Genomic DNA, 20,291 nt, shown 5'->3' with positions numbered 1-20,291 from the left:
AAATGTAATTTAATTGAAAGGAAGGGAGACAAACTCAGTCTTCCCACCTCTGTCTCCCAGGTACCCTAAAAGTTATTGCACAATTGATTGCTATGCTTGAGCACCCAAAATTAGGGAAGCTGTATTATCACCACTGGAATTGGCATGCATTTATGTGTATGTGTGTTACAGTATAACCGCTGAGGAATGTTCAAGGGTTATTCATCTTTATTTTGTTTGCAAAAATTAATTTATACTGCAGTTTCTGCATTTTTACAGTTTATTTTTCTTTAGTTAGAACGTGATTTTCTTTATATCCTGGAAATGCCTTACACAATATCTATTCAATAAATGTTATTGAATGAATGTAAATAACATAATTTAGAGTTTTTAAACAGTCATAACATGCCTAATTTTAAAAAGAAAATACCTCTTTTTTTTTTGTTTGTTTTTAAGAGAGTATTTTGCTCTGTCACCCAGGCTGGAGTGCTGTGGCATGATCTTAGCTCATTGCAACCTCCGCCTCCCAAGTTCAAGTGATTCTCCTGCCTCAGCCATCAGAGTAGCTGGGATTACAGATGTGCATCACCACACCTGGCTAATTTTTATTTTATTTTATTTATTTATTTATTTTTGAGGCAGAGTCTTGCTCTGTCGCCCAGGCTAGAGTACAGTGGCACGATCTTGGCTCACTGTAACCTCCGTCTCCCGCGCTCAAGTGATTCTCCTGCCACAGCCTCCTGAGTAGCTGTGATTTTAGGCACCTGCCATCATGCCCGGCTAATTTTTGTATTTTTAGTAGAGACTGGGTTTCACCGTGTTGGCCAGGCTGGTCTTGAACTCCTGACCTCAGGTGATCCACCCACCTTGGCCTCCCAAAGTGCTGGGATTACAGGCGTGAGCCACCGTTCCTGGCCTAATTTTTGTATTTTTAGTAGAGATGGGGTTTTACCATGTTTGCCAGGCTGGTCCCGAACTCCTGGCCTCAGGTGATCTGTCTGCCTTGGCCTCTCAAGTGCTGGGATTACAGGTGTGAGCCACTGTGCCTGGCTGAAAATATCTCATTTTTTAGCCCTGTGAATATTTTCGTCTCAAAAATCTGTCAAAAGCAGTATTCTGGCTGTTACAGTTGAGGGGGAAAGTAGAATTTTAAAGCCCTTGAACTCATCTAATACCGTAGAATTTGGGACACAGGAAGGCTTACATTTAGGATATGCAAGGAAAAGATATCTTTAATGAAATTGTCTTTCTTGGATTAAGACAACTTTAAATTGGTTTTTCTGTTCATGTATTTACTCAAAAACTTAAGTGGTATTGGAAATGAAAAAGAATGAGCCTTAAATGTACATTTTAGAAAGAAAAATGGGTTTGAGTTTCTACAACCTCTCTCAGGCAGCACTTTATTTTTTCTCATTTATTCTTGTTCTTTACCAGAATGTGAATTTTTTGGGTACAATATGAAATAAAAATGTTCAGTGCCTTGCCTGAAATTATATTAAGGGATAAATAGTTAAGTAAAAGAAAAAAGTAATAGAAAATTTTCTTAAGATTCTTTCCTTTTAGCTTGCTTTTCTCTGAATCATTTCATTCTAGACTTTTATCATTTCCTGCTAAGTTGTAATGTTACCTGTCTTCTCCTTAGTCTCTAGCTTATCTAAATTTTATTCTGTTATTGCCGCACAAATTATTCTCAAGTTCCACTTTGGGCTGGGCGCAGTGGCTCACGGCTATAATCCTAGCACTTTGGGAGGCTGAGGCGGGCAGATCACAAGATCAGGAGATCGAGACCATCCTGGCTAACATGGTGAAACCCTGTCTCTACTAAAAATACAAAAAATTAGCCGGATATGGTGGCACGGGCCTGTAGTCCCAGCTAGTCAGGAGGCTGAGGCAGGAGAATCACTTGAACCTGGGAGGTGGAGGTTGCAGTGAGCTGAGATCCGCGCCACTGCACTCCAGTCTGGGCGACAGAGCGAAACTCCATCTCAAAAAAATAAAAAATAAAAAAATAATAATCCATTTTGATCATATATATTCCCTTGTTCAGGATTCTGTTCAGGTTTTATCAAATTCAAGTTATTTTATGTTAAATTGAGATCTTCTAATCTAACACCAGTCTTTTATTTGTTTGTTTGTTTGTTTGTTTTTGAGAAGGAGTCTCACTCTGTCGCTCAGGCTAGAGTACAGTGGCACAATCTTGGTTCACTGCAACCTCCACCTCGTGGGTTCAAGCTATTCTCCTGCCTCAGCCTCCCGGATAGCTGGTACTACAGGCTCCCGCCACGATGCCCGGCTAATTTTTGTATTTTTATTAGAGACAGGGTTTCACCATGTTGGCCAGGCTCGTCTTGAACTCCTGACCTCAGGTGATCCGCCTGTCTTGGCCTTTCAAAGTTCTGGGATTGTAGACATGAGCCACTGCATCTGGCCCAGTCTTTTATTTGGTATGGTTTTTCTCAGTCCGTCACCATGCCTTACCTGTTTGAGCTTTGCTGACCTAAGCACTGTCATGATTTCTTATTTTCCTTTGTTCACACTTTCCCCACTACTTTGCTTACCCTTTCCTCTTGTCTTTATCTTACCTATTTCTAATCTTATTTCAGTGACTCATTCTAATTACTCCCTTATGTAGGCCTCTTAGTTCTATGTAACATTTGCAGTTAATGCTTCCTTGTTTGGTTTCATATGAATTAATTTAATCTCACCCATAATAAATTCTTTGAAAGAATCTTTATGTCCTGTAACTGCCATAATGCAGGGCTGGAAATAACCTTTGGTAGGTTGATTCCCACCCCCCGTTATTTACATTTAATATTTAAAATACTTAAAGAATATATATGTTACAAAGCATAATTATAAAATCCTTGTTAGTGCTTCTCTGCTTCCTTCTCCCTACCTAGAGGTTACCACTGTTGTACATTTTGGGTCTTACTTCCTTGCCTTTTTTTGAGATAGGATTTCACTGTGTCACCCAGGCTGGAGTGCAGTGGCAAAATTATAACTCACTGTAGCCTCAATCTCCCAGGCTCAGGTGATCCTTCTGCCTCAGCCTCCTGAATAGCTGAGACTATAGACACATGCTACCACACCTGGCTAATTTTTTTGATTTTTAGTAGAGATGAAGTCTGGCTGTGTTGCCCAGGCTGGTCTTAAACTCCTGAGCTCAAGTCATCCTCCTGCCTCAGCCTTTCAAAGTGCTGAGATTACAAGTGTGAGCCACCATGCCCGGTCATCCTTGCCTGTTTAAAAGCAGTTTTTCACATATGTATCACTAAAAAGTTCAGCTTTGAGGTGCATAAAAATGGATTCATATGGCATGTAATTCTTTGGAACTTGCTTTTTCTTAATGACATTTTTAAGATTGATGGATGTTGTTGCATTTGGCTGTACTTGATTCCTTTCACTGTAGTAGTATATTTCATTGAGTGAACATGGCCGTTTATCCAACTTGTACAGATATTTGGGTTGTTGGCAATTTTTTGCTATTATAAATATTGCTTCAATGAACATTCTTATGAATCTCCAGGTACACATGTGCAGAATTTCTCTACAGTTTATTCTGATAAGTAGAATTTCTGTGCATGGGGATACAACTATTTTATTTTTCAGGCTAATGCTTTATTTTTTTCTGAAGCACCCGGCCCCTATCAGCTGGGTCATTCATATGCTGACATCATAAAAAGGTCATTATATATTATAACATATAAATTATATAAGTTTGAAAGAGATATATCTCACACAGCAGCGTGAAAACCCATTCATCATATTTATGAACCATAAAGGATCTCTGAAGTCCTTTTGGTTTAATGTAATTTGTTCATGGTCTCCCATAAGGGCAGGTTTTTCTGTTTTGGCTCATTGCAGATCTCCACCTAGAATTATACTTGACTCATATAATAAGTTCTTGCTACGTATTTGATGAGTGAATGAAATGCATTTCAAATGTATTATACCACTTTATACTTTCATCAACAGTAGACTTATTATTATCAGCCTTCTTAACTTTTTCCCCCAGTCTAGTACTTTCCCAGTTTGGTCTTCATTTGTGTTTTCCTGATAATTGATAAGGTTGAGCAACTTTTTGGGTTTTTGGTTTTTGTTGTTGTTGTTGTTGTTGTTTTATAAAAAGGTATTTTTATTTGCTGTGGTAGGTGGATGGAGAGCTAGAAGCTCTGATGGAAAATGGTGAGGGTCTCTCTGATAAAAACCAGGTGCTCAGCTTATCCCGGCTAATGGTTAGAATTGAAACTTTGGAGCAGAAACTTACCTGTCTGGAACTCATACAGGTGAACACTTTAATGTTTGTTTTTTATTTCTGGTTTTGTGGTGGGAATGAATGAATGAAGATGAATGAAGAAGGAATAATTCTGATAAGAGTTAGTCTTATTTTATTTATTTATTTATTTGTTTGTTTGTTTGTTTGTTTGTTTAGATGGGGTCTTGTTCTGTCATCCAGGCTGGAGTGCAGTGGTGCAGTCTCGGTTCACTGTAACTTCTGTGTCCTGGGTGCAAGCAATTCTCCTGCCTCAGCGTCCTGAGTAGCTGGGATTACAGGCGCCAGCCACCACGCCCAGCTGATTTTTGTATTTTCTTATTAGAGATGGGGTTTCACCATGTTGGCCAGGCTGGTGTGGAAATCCTGACCTCAGATGATCCACCCGTCTCAGCCTCCCAGAATGCTGGGATTACAGGCGTGAGCCACCATGGCCGGCCAGTTTTATTTTTTAAATGGATATGTGAGTTGTGTATGACTTTCAAAGCTTGTACCATATTATTTAAAATGGCTAAAGAGTTCAGTATCATTTAATCTATTAGTACAGGGATCCCCAATCCCCAGGCCATGGGCTGGTTAGGAACGGGGCCACACAGGAGGAGGTGAGTGAGCATTACTGCCTGAGCTCCACCTGCTGTCAGAGTAGCAGCGGCATTCGATTCTCATAGGACCATGAACCCTATTGTGAACTGCACATGCGAGAAATCTAGGTTGTACACTCCTTATGAGAATCTAATGCCTGATGATTTGAGGTGGAACAGTTTCATCCTGAATCCATCCCCCACCCAGTTTGTTGAAAAATTATCTTCCCTGAAACTGGTTCCTGGTGCCAGAAAGGTTGGGGACGATGGCATTATTAGACCTGGTTTGCTTTCTGTCTATATTCAAAGAATGTGGTGGCTTTTTTTTTTTTTTTTGTAATAATTCATCACACTTGTCATAGCCTTTTACCCTCCAGTTATTAGCATCCCAAAGCCATTTGTACTACATGATCTCCAAGCACAAAATTTTAACGGTACCCTTTTTTACACCAGTTTATTAAGTATGCCACAAGATGTTAGATAACACAAAATGATTTTTTTTTTTTTTTTAGGGTCTTGCTTTGTTGCCCAGGCTGGAACGCAGTTGTGCAATCATAGCTTACTGCAGCCTTGGAACTCCTGGGCTCAAGTGATCCTCCTGCCTCAGTTGCCTGAGTATCTAGGACTACAGGCACACACCACCACATCCAGCTAATTTTTATATTTATATTTTTGTAGAGATAAGGGTCTTGCTATTTTGCCCAGGCTGGTTTTGAACTCCTGGCCTCAACCAGTCCCTCCCTCTTCCACCTTCCAAAGTGCTGAGATTGTAGTTGTAAGCCACAGTGTAAAAAAACCATGATGATTAAAAGAAAAAAAACTAACAGGAAAAAGAGGTCTTTTCAACAATCATCTGAAAGGGAGAGAAGAAAGAATTATTTAAGGACTAATTTTTATGGTTTTAGCTTTATTTAAAAAGTTAGATGCAATTTTTTCTTAGTTCTTCAGAATTTTCATTATAAATGACCTATTAATATTCATATAATTTTCTACGTTAGTAAAATCCCAGTTGACTGGCTGTATTTTGTGTATCAGAGAAGATTATAATCTGTTTAAAGCATTTGTTGTAGAGTTCTATTTAGGCTAATGAAAACAGAGTTTCTAGGTTTTTTTTGTGAATGTAAGTGAACCCTATAATGTATAATGTATACATGAACTCTCCTCGGGCTCTTTGTAATATTCTGATATTGCCTCCCAATGCTCTGCATCGTGTCTCCCTTCCCCCATGAAAGAACACACACTCACAATCCTGCCTGAAGTCCTTTCTGGAACGTCATGGGCTGTCTTTGTTGTGGATCTGGATGGCAGAGCTAGGTGATGGCCGGGAAAGTAACCAGAAGCTTCAGGAAGAGGTCAGTTCACATTTAGCTTGCTTGTTTCTTAAAACTGTTATATTGATTGCCTAGGTTGTGGATATGTGATAATATCAGTAATTATGAATTTAGCACTGTATCATTGGTATTAAATAATCAAATAATTTTTTCATCTCAGTATCATTCCTTTAACGTATCTAACCGTACATACACCTTGTTAGTAGTTTGTCCCATGGTTTTCCTATAGTATCTTTTTAAAGTTGGTACTACATAGCAGGGAACTACAAGAGCAAGATATAATAACAACAACATAGTTAAGTGAAAGATCCAGTTTGTTGTTAAAACCAGAGTTTTAAAAAGATGGGAAGTCATATAAAATTTGAACTGTGGGGTCTAAAGAATTGGTAAAGATCTGAATTCTGCATAACAAGAGTATGAACATTTTGAGGAATCTTTTAAATAAGTGTTTTAAAAGATCTAAGTAAAGGTTCATTGGCAGCATTGTTAGTGGAGTTACGATGTCTTTACCTTGCTATGAAATTAATAATATTTTCTAACTTTCTAATTTGTAATATAATCCCAGAGTCTTTTATTTAATAAAACACTTTTAAAAACAAACAAAAAGGAATGGGCAGATAAGTACTTGTTCTTGCCTCTGTCCTTCTCCCAGGAGATTTGGCTTGAGGAAATTGAGGAAGCCTTGGGGTTTCTGTGGAACTACATTGAGGAATACTTCAGAAAAAATTCTTGGATTTCAAAATGGGGGAGGTTGTCTAAGAATGAGGAGAGGATCTCTCTTTGCTAGACAGCTGTTTATCAAAAGCTGAAGAGATGTCTGCATTTTTGTGTGTATGACAGACATCATTTAAATATGTTGTTACATAGCTGCCAAGTGTATATCACAGACACTTGGTAAACTTTTTAAGAAAAGATACCCAGGATTGGTCCAGTAGTGTATATGTTTAAAAAGCTACCCAGGTTTAGGAACTACTGGTAGAGAATATTAATCAGTCCTATTTGATGTTGTGATTCTTGCTGAACAGTCTTATTAAAAGTTTTTCTTTCTTAAGGAAAACAATATTATGATTTTTAAATATGCTTGTGTTTACAGAGATGTAGTTCTTAATAAAGCAGTAGCAAAACTGCACTACTCTTGCAGAAATAATCTGAGTCCCATCCAGAAATTGAAAAAGTCAACTGTAGGCCAGGCGCTGTGGCTCAATGCCTGTAATCCCAGCAGTTTGGGAGGCTGAGGCAGGTGGATCACCTAAGGTTCAAGACCAGCCTGACCAACATGGAGAAACCCCATCTCTACTAAAAAAAAAAAAAAAAAGCTGTGCATGGTGGTGCATCCCTGTAATCCCAGCTCCTCGGGAGGCTGAGGCAGGAGAATCGCTTGAACCAGGGAGCCAGAGATTGCAGTGACCAAGATCACATCATTGCACTCCAGCCTGGGCAACAAGAGCGAAACTCCATCTCAAAAAAAAAAAACAAAATCAACTGTAGCCAGGTGTGGTGGCTCATGCTGGTAATCCCAGCATTTTGGGAGGCCGAGGTGGGTGGATCACTTGAGGTCAGGAGTTCGAGACCAGCCTGGCCAACATGGTGAAACCCCATCTCTACTAAAAATACAAAAGATTAGCCAGGCGTGGCGGCGAGCACCTGTACTCCCAGCTACTTGGGAGGCTGAGACAGGAGAATTGCTTGAACCCAGGAGGCAGAGGTTGCAGTGAGCCAAGATCATGCCATTGCATTCCAGCCTGGGTGACAGAGTGAGACTCTGTCTCAAAAAAAAAAAAAAAGTCAACTGTACAAAGTGATGTAATTTTTTTTTTATGTTTAATCAGATTATAAAGACTTTGGAACACTTGCCCATTCCTACTAAAAATATGTTGGAGGAAAGCAAAGTACTTCCAATTATTCAACGCTGGTCTCAGACTAAGACTGCTGTCCCTCCGTTGAGTGAAGGAGATGGGTATTCTAGTGAGAATACATCACGTGCTCACACACCACTCAACACACCTGATCCTTCCACCAAGCTGAGCACAGAAGCTGACACAGACACTCCCAAGAAACTAATGTTTCGCAGACTGAAAATTATAAGTGAAAATAGCATGGACAGTGCAATCTCTGATGCAACCAGTGAGCTAGAAGGCAAGGATGGCAAAGAGGATCTTGATCAATTAGAAAATGTCCCTGTAGAGGAAGAGGAAGAATTGCAGTCACAACAGCTACTCCCACAACAGCTGCCTGAATGCAAAGTTGATAGTGAAACCAACATAGAAGCTAGTAAGCTACCTACATCTGAACCAGAAGCTGACGCTGAAATAGAGCCCAAAGAGAGCAACGGCACAAAACTAGAAGAACCTATTAATGAAGAAACACCATCCCAAGATGAAGAGGAGGGTGTGTCTGATGTGGAGAGTGAAAGGAGCCAAGAACAGCCAGATAAAACAGTGGATATAAGTGATTTGGCCACCAAACTCCTGGACAGTTGGAAAGACCTAAAGGTAAGGAAGCATCTTTTGTTCATTTCAACTTGAATTACTCAGGTTTAGAGTTCTACAAACCTAAGCAAAATTAACTACTTTTTTTAGCCATGCATATTTCTGAAAAATGGAATACTGTCTCTCTTACTGTTTTATTTATGTGTCTCAAACATCCTCTAAACCGTGGCAAGAGTCATATTAGCCAAACTAATATACAAATGTCTTCTTTTCTGTCACTTAGAAAAGTACATCACAATAGTGAGTTCAGTCATTTAAGTGCTCTTCACATTCAAAACAAAAATCCTTTGAGTAGCAAACTTAGGATTCTATTTGTAATGAGAAAAAATTAGTGTTTAAATTTATTGGAAATCAGTTGTATTAATGGAAAATTAAAAATAATTGGAAAACTAAGGTAATTTAGCAGCTTACTAAAAATGATTGAATGTAAATTTTTATTTTAGAAAAACAACTTTATGGAACTAGTTCGTATTCACTTCTATTATTGTTTCTGAAATGGGCCTGCTTTTAAATGCCTATTTCTTTGGACAAAAGAGGAAAAATAGATCTGGAACTCTTATGCCTATTACATACATAATCTCTTGTTGAAGAATGTAGCAAGATGTGCAGGGTTTGCTTTGCAGAAAACCCAGACTGAGTCTTGGATAAACACAAGAATGAATAACAGGATAAACCTAGGAGAGGTGTGGTACATTTCATTTGTAAGTGATCTGGACTTGGGATCCACGTCTTGAGGACCCTGTGGGAACAGGTTACTTAACTAGCTTCTATTTTTCTGTTCCTCCTTTCTTCTGCCAGAGATGAAGCAACCAAATAAACCAGCAATCCTGACTCTTTGCAGCAAGACGAACACCTGAATCCTCCCTGCCCCTAATTATGATGACAAAGCTCACTCCATTAGATCTTGTGATTTGACCCAATGAAACTGGCCTTAAACACTGAGCAAAATGAGTAGTTGGTGGTTGTGTACTATGCTTCCTCATTTGCTGTGTTGAGACCCTTCTTTAAGTATGTTGTGGTTTCAGCTTTTGTTTACCCATTTGAGCTCTTACTCATGTTACTTTCATCACTTACAATTCAGTATAAAGTCAGCCTTATTATGTCTTAGGAAATCAGGCCTTTTTCTAAATATGAAAGGAAGAGTTCATAGTAAATTTACTTATGAAGTCAGTATGTGAACTGCAGGAATCAGAACTGCAGTTAATTGAAAGAAGTGCTGGGATAGTCACTTGGTGGATTTTTATTTAAGGCCTGCTTTGTGACAGCACGGGAGTCCCTAAAAGGAGTCCCTCTTGTGTTTGGAGGCTGCTAGTGGAGCCTGTAAAGAAGCTCAGTTAAGAAGGTGGAGATGAAGACAAGTACACAAATGGACACAGAAAAGGCCTTTATAGCTGTACTTTTATGGAAGGAGAATAAGTAGGGTTGTAGACCAGTAGTTTACTTTTGCCAGAGAAGTCTCTGGTTGATGTTATTTTTTAAAACTGCTAAGATGTAATCATTGTAAAGCTATCTTAAAATCTGGAAAAAGTAAATGTTCTTGTTTCTTTGTATGATAGTGGGTTTCTGTAATTGTGATGGTATGAATTACTCTCTAGCATATACTTAACCCAATTAGATGTAACCATGGTAATTTAAACTCACACTCTGGACACACATTTGAGTCCTACAAAATTATTTCTTCCCCTTCTTCTTGTCTTCCCCACTCCTATCTGAAACATCAAAGCAATTTTATATGTAGCTTGATGGTCCTCTTGATTTGAGGTTTAAAACTTTATTTGTACTTAAAATATATCCTTCTTATCCTTTATACTTTGGATTTTTCCTGATTCTTAGTGTCAAGGGAGCCATTAAGTAAAATTCTCCTCTCTTCTTCAAACTTTAGTTTGCTCTGGAATCATTACCCATCTAGAATTGTATTACTGAGAAATGTTTTTACTTGACTGTGAACTGTGATGTTTTGTTATACATTGGTGCTGGGGTTCTTAATTCATCCATCATTCTAATTAACATTTACTATGGCTCTGTTTTCAAAACTCTGATTATGGTGGTTCTTAAAAAAACCAGACAAACATAGATAGCATTTAACCAGAAGTCTGAAATCAGGAATCCATAATTTGAACATGTTTTAGAGAAACACATTGACATGATGTGATTACTGTATATCCATACGATCCCGGCATTGAAAGAGTTAACTACTTCTGTCTGACTTCCACCTATGTGTTCGAGTAGACATTGGCTGAAAAGAAAATGTCTTATTCAACCAACCTTTATTAGGCACCTATTGTCAAACACTGTGTTAGTTGCTGATCTTTAATTCCAAGATAATACTAAAAAGCATTGGTCTAAGATTGTGGTTATGTGGTTATGGCCATTTCAAGTCTCCCTAGCCAACCGGGGGCCACCATAACATTGGTGGACATGTGTTCCGCTTGGCTTTTCTACACACTGGATGGAGTGAAGAACAGAAAGGGATTGCTTCAGATTCCTTAATCTTGGTTTTGCTGTGATGGCAGACTATAGGAATCATCAGTAAATGAAAGAGGGTGGGAGGGAAGGGAATGAAGCTTCATGAATTACTCTTTGTCCTCCCAGATCTGATGATGATCCCCCTTGTAACTTGAACCATTTCCATCTAGCTTCTCAGGGCAGCAAGGAGCTTGTTAACATCACCAGCTGACCATGTGTCTCCTTTTCTCAACTCCATTTCCAACTTCGTGCTGAAGAAAAACGAGAACCTAGCGTGCATTCTGTGAAGAAACAGGAAGATGGTTGGGAAGTTGGATGATGCATGAAAAATATAATAGGTGAAAAGAGGACAGAGGTGGTTAACTCACTGGCGCCGGCGTTATTTTGGTGCGTCCATTGCCGACAATGGATGTCGTTCCGGGAAAATCCCTACTCCTGGCGAGAAAGGATTAAGTGAGCTACTTTTTCTATACCTATATACACAGGACCACTGCCTTGGCTCCACAAGGCTTACACATTTTGACTCCTAAAGTAGACCTCAACCAGAAACATCACCTAGCACATTGCCACTTGTGAGCATGTATTCGTTTTCATGTGAAAATTTACTAGGCTACATTTTCAGCAGGGATATGTGCATATATTTCTGTTTGCAGAAGAAATTGTTGCATATCACCCTTCATGCTGAAAATATACCCTAGACTTCATAGGGCAAAACAGCTGGTTACCAGTGGTGACTAAGTGTAACTTGACTGGAATATCTTCATTCATTTGGATCATAAGAAGAGGAGGTAAGGTTCCTGTGAACTTGGCAATTTCATTTGCCATTAAACACCGAGAGATTGTAATGGTTAGTGATTCCAGAGCCTCTCTTATAAACACTTAGATTATAGGATGTGCATTTCTCCTTAGAATGAAGTCTGGGTATTTCCATTTGCATCTGGATTTAGATGATTTAGGGACAAAATTACCTACATGTGATAAGTTGAACTCTTCCTAATGACTATTCTTATTCTTCTCTTATTTCATCTTTATCTCAAGACATTATCTTTAATTCAGCAAATCAAGTATTTCCCTAGAAAGCTACGTATTAAAACTCTCTATGAAAAGTTAAAATACAACATAGAGTTGCCTAAACTGAGAAGTTTTGAGTCACTGCTTGGAATTTCACTCCCTCGCTAATATTGTATGTGAAATCTGCTGTGCAACATTTGAAAATGAAATTATGTTTCCTGGATTTCTGTGATAATTTTTGAATTCTTACTAGAGTAAGATTATTCTGTATCCATAAGGATTAATATTACTTATCCTTTAACAAAATTAGAATTGCCCCTAAAGAATGCTGTTTTAGCTACAACAACATTGAAATTTTTAAATAAATGTCTCGTTTGGTAAAAGGCAAAAATGGTCTAAAATTTATTGGTCCATTTTTTAACCAAATACTTTCATCTAAATCAAGGGTTGGCCAAATCTGCCCCACTGTCTGTTTTTGTAAATAAAATTTTTTTTGAAACACAGCCATGTTCATTCATTTATGTACTATCATCTGTGGCTGCTTTTGTACTTCAGTGGTAGAGTTGAGTAGTTGTGACAAAGACTGGATGGCCCACAAAGCCTAAAATATTTACTATCTTGTCCTTTACAGAAAAAGTTTGCCAACATCTGATCTAAAAGATAAAGTGCAGAATCTGGCTGCTCTAAACATTCTGGTTTTGAATGAAGTCATTTTCACTTTACTCTTTTGGGTGAGCTCTTAATTCTGTTTCCCTAAAGACATAATGATCATGTTTCTATTGCTGCCCATGAAATTACTTTTTTAAAAAAAGTCTTGATGCTGTTTAGGAAGTGATTTGGTTGTACAACTATCTTGAGAGGTGGGAGGGTGTATACATTATAGAATTTCCAAGCTAGAAGTGATCATTAAGGAATATTGTTATTCCCTTAGGACTGTGACCAAGTCAGAAACTTGAGACTGTTTTAGTATAGATATAGGCAGTATAATTTAAGTCTTATAGTAACCATAATGAAAACACATACATTTTCCTTCTTAATACTTTAAACTTTTAATTATGATATAATTTCAGGCTCAATGAAAAACTGCAAGAATAGCATTCTGTACATATTCTACATGTTACACACATTCTAGTGACGAGTCTAGAGAAAATTCAGTGAAAAATTCCTCTAAACTTTTCACTGAGATTCCCCAGTGTTAACATTTTACCTTATTTTTTTTATTGTTTTCTGTTTCTGAACTTTAAAAAAGTAAGTTACAGCAGAGGTGGGCAGATCGTTTGAGCCCAGGAGTTCAAGACCAGCCTGGGCAACAAAGCAAAACCCTGTCTCTACAAAAACTAAAAAATTAGCCAGGCATGGTGGCACATGCCTGTAGTCCCAGCCACTTGGGAGGCTGAGGTGGGAGGATTGCTTGAGCCCAGGAGGTTGAGGCTGCAGTGATCCATGATGGTGTCACTGCACTCCAGCCTGGATGACAGAGTGAGACTTTGTGTAAAAAAAAAACAAAACAAAACAACAACAACTAAGTTATAGATATGATGCCCCTGGATATTGTGTATTTCCTAAAACCAAGGATATTCTTCTGTGTAACTTTAGTGTACTTACCAAAATCAGCAAATTACAGTGATAAAATACTATGATCTAATCAGCAGACCTCTTTCAGATTTTGCCAGTTGTTCACATAATGGCCTTTATAGCAAAAAAAAAAAAAAAAAAAAAAAAAGGCTGAGAATCTAATATGGGAGCACACATTAATTGAGTTGTATGTCTCCTTAGTATCCTTTACTCTGAAATAGTTCTTCGGTCTGCCTTTATTTTTTATAAAGTTCACATTTTAAAGTATTTTTGAATTTTTGTAGAATACCCCTCAGCTGGGTTTGTCTGAAACTTCCCTTTGCTTGGATTCAGGTATACATTTTTTTGGTCAGGAATATTACAGTAGTGTTCTTCTCATGGTACTGAATTGTCCCATTACTAGCATTGTCAACTTTTATCACTCGATTAAGCAGTAGTCTGCCAGACTTTTCCAGTGTAAAGTTACGATTTTTCCCTTTATAATTAAAAAGCATCACATATGAGCAACCTTGGAAATACGTAAATACCCTATTTTTCATAAAATGTATCCATTAGATTTAGCATCCAGTGATTTGCTTGAATTACTTACTGTGGTGGTTGCCAAATGGTGATTTTCTAATTCATTATTCCTTTTACTTTGTTTATTGGACATTCTTTTTTAAGCAAGAAGTTTACTTGTTCTCCTATTTGTTCATTCATTGATTTATACTATTTTACTCATAGATTCTTATTTTACCCAATAGATTATAATCCATTAACTTCATTATTTACTTGATGCCTTCATTGTCCCATATTTGGCCAGTGGAAGCCCTTTCATGTTGGCTTTTGTGTCATTCTGACATATCTCCATTATTTTTTTTTACCTTTTTGCTACAATATGCTGTTCCAGGCTCATCTTGTACTGTCCCTTCCCCAGCCCTGGAATTGGTCATTTCTTCAAGAATCTCTTGTTCCTCGCGTTGGGAAATGTTTTTGAAACCAATATCTGGATTCTAGATGAAGTTGTCGATACTAGGACAGTGTTTCTAGGACCTGTCAGTAGATTGTATAAAATATATGTGTGTGTGTATCAATTAACATGTACGTACACACAATGTACTTCACCACTCTATTATCTATCATTTGTTTCCATCTGTTAATCTGACACCATACCCTCCTTTGAATCTTTTGAGATTCCTTCTGTAACTCTCAGTTGTTCATTCTTCTTTTGCCTGTCCCTTAAAAAGTTGTATTTCTTGGGGCACCTGAGATGTATTTTGTTCTACATGTTAAATAGGGCACAGCAGGCCGGGCGTGGTGGCTCACACTTGTAATCCCAGCACTTTGGGAGGCCGAGGCAGGTGGATCACCTGAGGTCAACAGTTCAAGACCAGCCTGGCCAACATGGTGAAACCCTGTCTCTACAAAAATACAAAAATTAGCCGGGCATGATGGCAGTGCCTGTAATCCCAGCTACTCGGGAGGCTGAGGAGGGGGAATTGCTTGAACCCAGGAGGTAGAGGTTGCAGTGAGCTGAGATTGCACCATTGCACTCCAGCCTGGGTGACACAGCGAGTTTCTGTCTCTGAAAAATAAATAAGGCACAACATCTCTTCTTTGCCACTTTTAATTCAGGCTCCTGCCATTTCTTACTTACACTTTTACAACATTTATCCTTCTTGCTCTCATTCTTTTCCCCTTTCATGTAACCCTTCATTATGCTACAGTATTTTAAAAACATAGATGTGATTAACAGGAACCTCTAGTAACATCTCAGAGACTCCATTACTCTAAGAACAAAGCCTTTAGTGTATGATAGAGAAAGTAATTCCGTATCTGTCTAAACTTCTTGCCTAGCAGGCAGTTTCTCTTTACACACTCAGTGCATGAGGCACATCAGTCTTCTCATACATATTCACCTCTTCATGTCCTTGAACATACTGTTCTCCTTGCTTGGAATACTTTTTTTTTTTTTTTTTGAATGAGTTGCAGTTCATGCTTTGTCCTTTTCTGTACTTCTATACAACTGTAATTATCTTAACCGATTACTAAAACTTCTTGTGTAGATGCTTGTTTCCCCTCACTAGACCATGGAATTGCTTTCTTCAAAACCATGGACAATTTTTTAATCTTTGTAGTAAGAGTTACTTTTATTGTGGCATCTTGGCAGTAATGGTTATTATAAATTACTTCTTACTAATAGTGAGTGACTACTATGTGCCCTCTATAATCTGTGCTACATTCAGTAGCTAGAGCAATCTTTCGGAAATATAAATCCTTCATCTCAGTTTCCTATTTAAAATTTTTAAATGGCTCACCATTACACTGTTAAAATTAAGTTCATTTTTCTTAACGTGGCTTGCATGCCTGGCCATGGTCTGATTTCCATTTATTTCTGCGGTCTCCTCTCAAGCCATTCTAGACAGGCAGTAGACCTCTGCTGCTAATATTCACACACATACACTCATTCCTGAAAACTCTTTTGTTTTGGATGTCTCTTCTCATTTAAATTTCTTCCTTTTCCCCCCCGGAAAGTCTTTCCTGTTTCTCCAAGATAGAGTGTTTGTTTTGCCCTTTGTATAGGCTCTCACAACATCTTTTCCAATCAAAGGCAGATAACATTTTATAGTGGTACATTGAGTGAAGGAAGAGACTGCTTATGTCTTGGTCACTTGGGTCTTCCCAGTGTCCTGTGAAGAGCTTGGTAATGTAGTTTGACATTTCAAAAATACGTGAATGAAAATATGAAGAAAGTCCATCTTTTTCTGTGGTAACTTCATACTTTCTTTCATACTGCTTCTCGAATCCCTAGAACATATTTTTTATTTGATAGATGGTCAGAAAATATTTTCATAAGCACATTGTTATCTTTTCAACCCTGTGAAGTTAAGTGGTGGTGTTTTTATCAGCTGTAAAGTGGAATCAAACAGGCCCATGAGGTTGTAACTTAGCTTTTAAGTGACAGCTGACAATTGACTCATGTCTTCTGATTTAAATACTGCCTTCTTCCACTCACTTTTCTGGTCCAAAAAATAACTATTTCTCTGTCTTTTCTAGGCAGTTCATGCAATTGTGTTTCTTTGGCAAATACTTTTTAGATTCTTCTTTTTTTTTTTTTTTTTGAGACAGAGTTTCGATTTTGTTGCCCGGGCTGGAGTGCAATGGCATGATCTCGGCTCACCACAACCTCTGCCTCCTGGGTTCAAATGATTCTCCTGCTTCAGCCTCCGGAGTAGCTGGAATTACAGGCATGCACCGCCACGCCCGGCTAATTTCTTTTTGTATTTTTAGTAGAGATGGGGTTTCTCCATGTTGGTCAGGCTGGTCTCGAACTCCCGACCTCAGGTGATCTGCCCGCCTCGGCTTCCCAAAGTGCTGGGATTACGGGTGTGAGCCACCGCGCCTGGCCTTTTTAGATCATTCTTAATCTGCTTCTGATTTAGAAACTATAATAAGTCTGAATTCATTCTAATGTCATAGAAACCATTTTAGTGTTTTGTTCAAGTATCTTTTTTTCCTTTAATACTGCAGAGATTTTTTTTTTTTTTTTTTTAAGAGACAGAGTCTCGCTCTGTCGCCCAGGCTGGAGTGCAGTGGCGCAATCTCGGCTCACTGCAAGCTCCACCTCCTGGGTTCACGCCGTTCTCCTGCCACAGCCTCCGGAGTAGCTGGAACTACAGGCACCTGCCACCACGCCCAGCTAATTTTTGTATTTTCAGTAGAGACGGGGTTTCACCGTGTTAGCCAGGATGGTCTCAGTCTCCTGACCTCGTGATCCACCTGCCTCAGCCTCCCAAAGTGTTGGGATTACAGGCGTGAGCCACCGTTCCCGGCCTACTGCAGAGATTTTTAATCTGTGATCCATAATTGAACTTCAGGAGATGTTTAGAACCTCTAAAATTACATGTAAGACTATAGCATTTCTGGGGTGAGGGTCCATAAAAGCAATTTCTCTAACAGGGGCGTGTATATATCTGGGTTGAGAAAGGAATGAACTGTGGTTCAAAAAGTGTTTTTAGATGATTTGGGTATCAGGAGGGCTCCTACTCTTAGCTTTGTAGTGAAGGGTGGGTAAGGCTAGAAAAGAAGGTGGTTGGGGGACCAAGTTTAAATAGAGGCAGTGAACTAGGAGGACTTTCTAGGTATGGCACTTACTGAAGAACAACATTTACAAGTTGCCTTGTGAGTAGCTATGGTCTTTACCAAGAATACACCCATAATGCACAAGAGTCTTTGGTACTATGCCTAGGACTTTTTCTGAGGCATTTTATCTTTTCTTCTTCTTTTTTAGTTTTAAAAACAGGCTATTTCTGCACATGAGGCAAAATATGAAAGACATACAGTGAAATGTTTCCTCCCTACCCTTGGCTTCCATCTGATTTCCTTGAGGCAATCAAGCAGTTTCTTGTGTAGCTTTCCAGAGATAATTTATGCATATTATGCATATATTTTATTTTTTAAAATAAAACTGGCAGCATTATTCAGCTCCTCTTTAATATAATGTGAAGATTACTTGATATCAATTTATAAAGAATTTATTTTTCAGAACTGCATATTATTTTACTGTATAGGTATGCCATAATTTAATCATTCTCATAGCCATTTAGGTTGATTGCTTTCTTTGCCTTAGCAGCAAGTAATTTTCACCTAAGTCATTGCACACATTCACACGTAGGAATATGCATGTTGGCTAAGTTACTAAAAATTAGTGTTATTGAGCTACAGTCTGTGTTGTAATTTTGATAAGCATTGCCAAATTGCTCTTCATAGTTATTATATCAATTCAACTCTCATTGGCAGTGTATATATGTAAGAATGAGAATTTCACCACCCCTGGCCAGCACAAGTACTGTCAAGTTTTATCTTGGTCAGACTGATAGGCAAAAATGGAATATTGCAGTTTTGATTTAATTTTTCTCATATGTATTAGGTATTGAACATCTTTCTGTTTGTATTTCCTACTTTAAGAACTTTGTTCATATTCTTCACCCATTTTTCTTAGTGGCTGAAAACTGCACAGATCTTGTTACCTTTCATTTCTTCGGAGCCCTGCTATTCGAAGTTAGAGTGTTTCTTCAGGGGTTTAAAAGCATAAACAAAATTATTTCATTCCCCTTTTCCTCTTCTCCCTCTCACTCTTTTCTTCCTCTTTCCCACCCATGTATGTGATTTTTATGAAACCCTCCAGACATGTATAGTATCTTCTAATCAAATCTCTTTGACCTACTTGCGCTTCCCCTCTACTCAGGTGCAGACTTGCTAGGTCATAATCCTTCTGTTTTCCCTCTGGCCCTCTTAGCCTTATTGCTCAGTAGTATTTCATATTTCTTTAATTCTGGAAAATTTATCTGCTTAATTTTGTAAAATATTTTCTTCTTTCCTAGAATGCCTTTTACCTGAAGTTGGCACCTGAACTTCTAGGCTCCATAGCTTTGCTTTTCTACTTTCTTTTTATCCATTCCTACTGCGTTTTGTCTGTTCTTTTAGCTATGAAAGTGACAGTTTACTCACAGTATTTTTTTTTTTTTTTTTTTTTTGAGATGGAATGTCACTCTGTTACCCAGGCTAGAGTGCAGTGGTGCTATCTTAGCTCACTGGAACCTCAAACCTCCTGGGCTCAAGAGCTCCACCTGCCTCAGCCTCCTGAGTGGCTGGGACTATAGGCATGGGCTGCCATGCCCAGGTAATTTTTTCATTTTTCCTTTTTTTTTTTCTTTCTTTCTTTCTTTTTTTTGAGACGGAGTCTCGCTCTGTCACCCAGGCTGGAGTGCAGTGGCAAGATCTCGGCTCACTGCAAGCTCTGCCTCCCAGGGTCACACCATTCTCCTGCCTCAGCCTCCTGAGTAGCTGAGACTACAGATGCCCACCACCACGCACAGCTAATTTCTTGTATTTTTTAGTAGAGACAGGGTTTCACCGTGTTAGCCAGGATGGTCTGAATCTCCTGACCTCGTGATCCGCCTGCCTCGTCCTTCCAAAGTGCTGGGATTACAGGCTTGAGTCACCGTGCCGAGTCCTAATTTTTTCATTTTTCTAGAGACGAGGTCTTGCTATATTGCCCAGGCTCCTGGGCTAAAGCGATCCGCCTACCTTGGCCTCCCAGAGTGTTGGGATCACAGGTGTGAGCCACTGCACCCAGGCTTGCTTGCAGTCTTTTTTTCTCTTTCTCAGTATTGCTGTCATTTAGGAAAATATTTAGGAAAAAAGGTTTGGTTGGCCTATACGAGATTTGATCTGTACTTGTTAACAAGGAATAACTAAATCTAGTCTTAGTTTTCAAAAATAAATCTGTTATTACAGAACAGATAATCTGATCTCTATATAACAAAAGGTGGAAATCTTGTGCTTGTAAATTATTTTGTTCTTTTTTTTGAGACGGAGTCTCACTCTGTCGCCCAGGCTGAAGTGCAGTGGCGTGATCTCAGCTCACTGCAAGCTCCGCCTCCCGGATTCATGCCATTCTCCTGCCTCAGCCTCCCCAGTAGCTGGGACTACAGGCACCTGCCACCAGGCCCGGCTAATTTTTTGTATTTTTGGTAGAGACGGGGTTTCACCATGTTAGCCAGGATGGTCTCGATCTTCTGACCTCGTGATCTGCCCGCCTCGG

The 20,291-nt window shown here is 38.8% G+C and overlaps 1 protein-coding gene and 1 pseudogene across 10 annotated transcripts in view; one reads left to right on the top strand and one right to left on the bottom strand.

Annotated features, from left to right (window-relative positions):
* SETD2 (SET domain containing 2, histone lysine methyltransferase) overlaps window positions 1-20,291 on the top strand; it is a 147,399-nt gene that overhangs the window by 71,675 nt on the left and 55,433 nt on the right. For 6 of the 10 annotated variants that reach the window (XR_010155172.1, XM_063805652.1, XM_016940925.4 and 3 more), the window contains 3 exons: window positions 4,131-4,265; window positions 6,066-6,185; window positions 7,994-8,656. Coding sequence is in view for 8 of the 10 variants with exons in the window: in XM_063805652.1 (XP_063661722.1) it covers window positions 4,131-4,265; window positions 6,066-6,185; window positions 7,994-8,656 (918 nt within the window). In the remaining 2 variants the exon portion in view is untranslated. Of the gene's footprint in view, window positions 1-4,130; window positions 4,266-6,065; window positions 6,186-7,993; window positions 8,657-11,289; window positions 11,573-20,291 lie in introns of those variants that run through there. The other 4 variants (XM_063805654.1, XM_063805649.1, XR_010155173.1 and 1 more) reach the window with 3 other exon arrangements.
* On the bottom strand, window positions 3,625-3,764 carry LOC112208876 (small nucleolar RNA U13; annotated as a pseudogene).

This window comes from Pan troglodytes, chromosome 2 (assembly GCF_028858775.2).
Source record: "Pan troglodytes isolate AG18354 chromosome 2, NHGRI_mPanTro3-v2.0_pri, whole genome shotgun sequence".
Lineage (NCBI taxonomy): Eukaryota > Metazoa > Chordata > Mammalia > Primates > Hominidae > Pan > Pan troglodytes.
The sequence above is the reverse complement of the archived record's forward strand: the minus strand, read 5'-3'. Positions and strand labels throughout refer to the sequence as shown.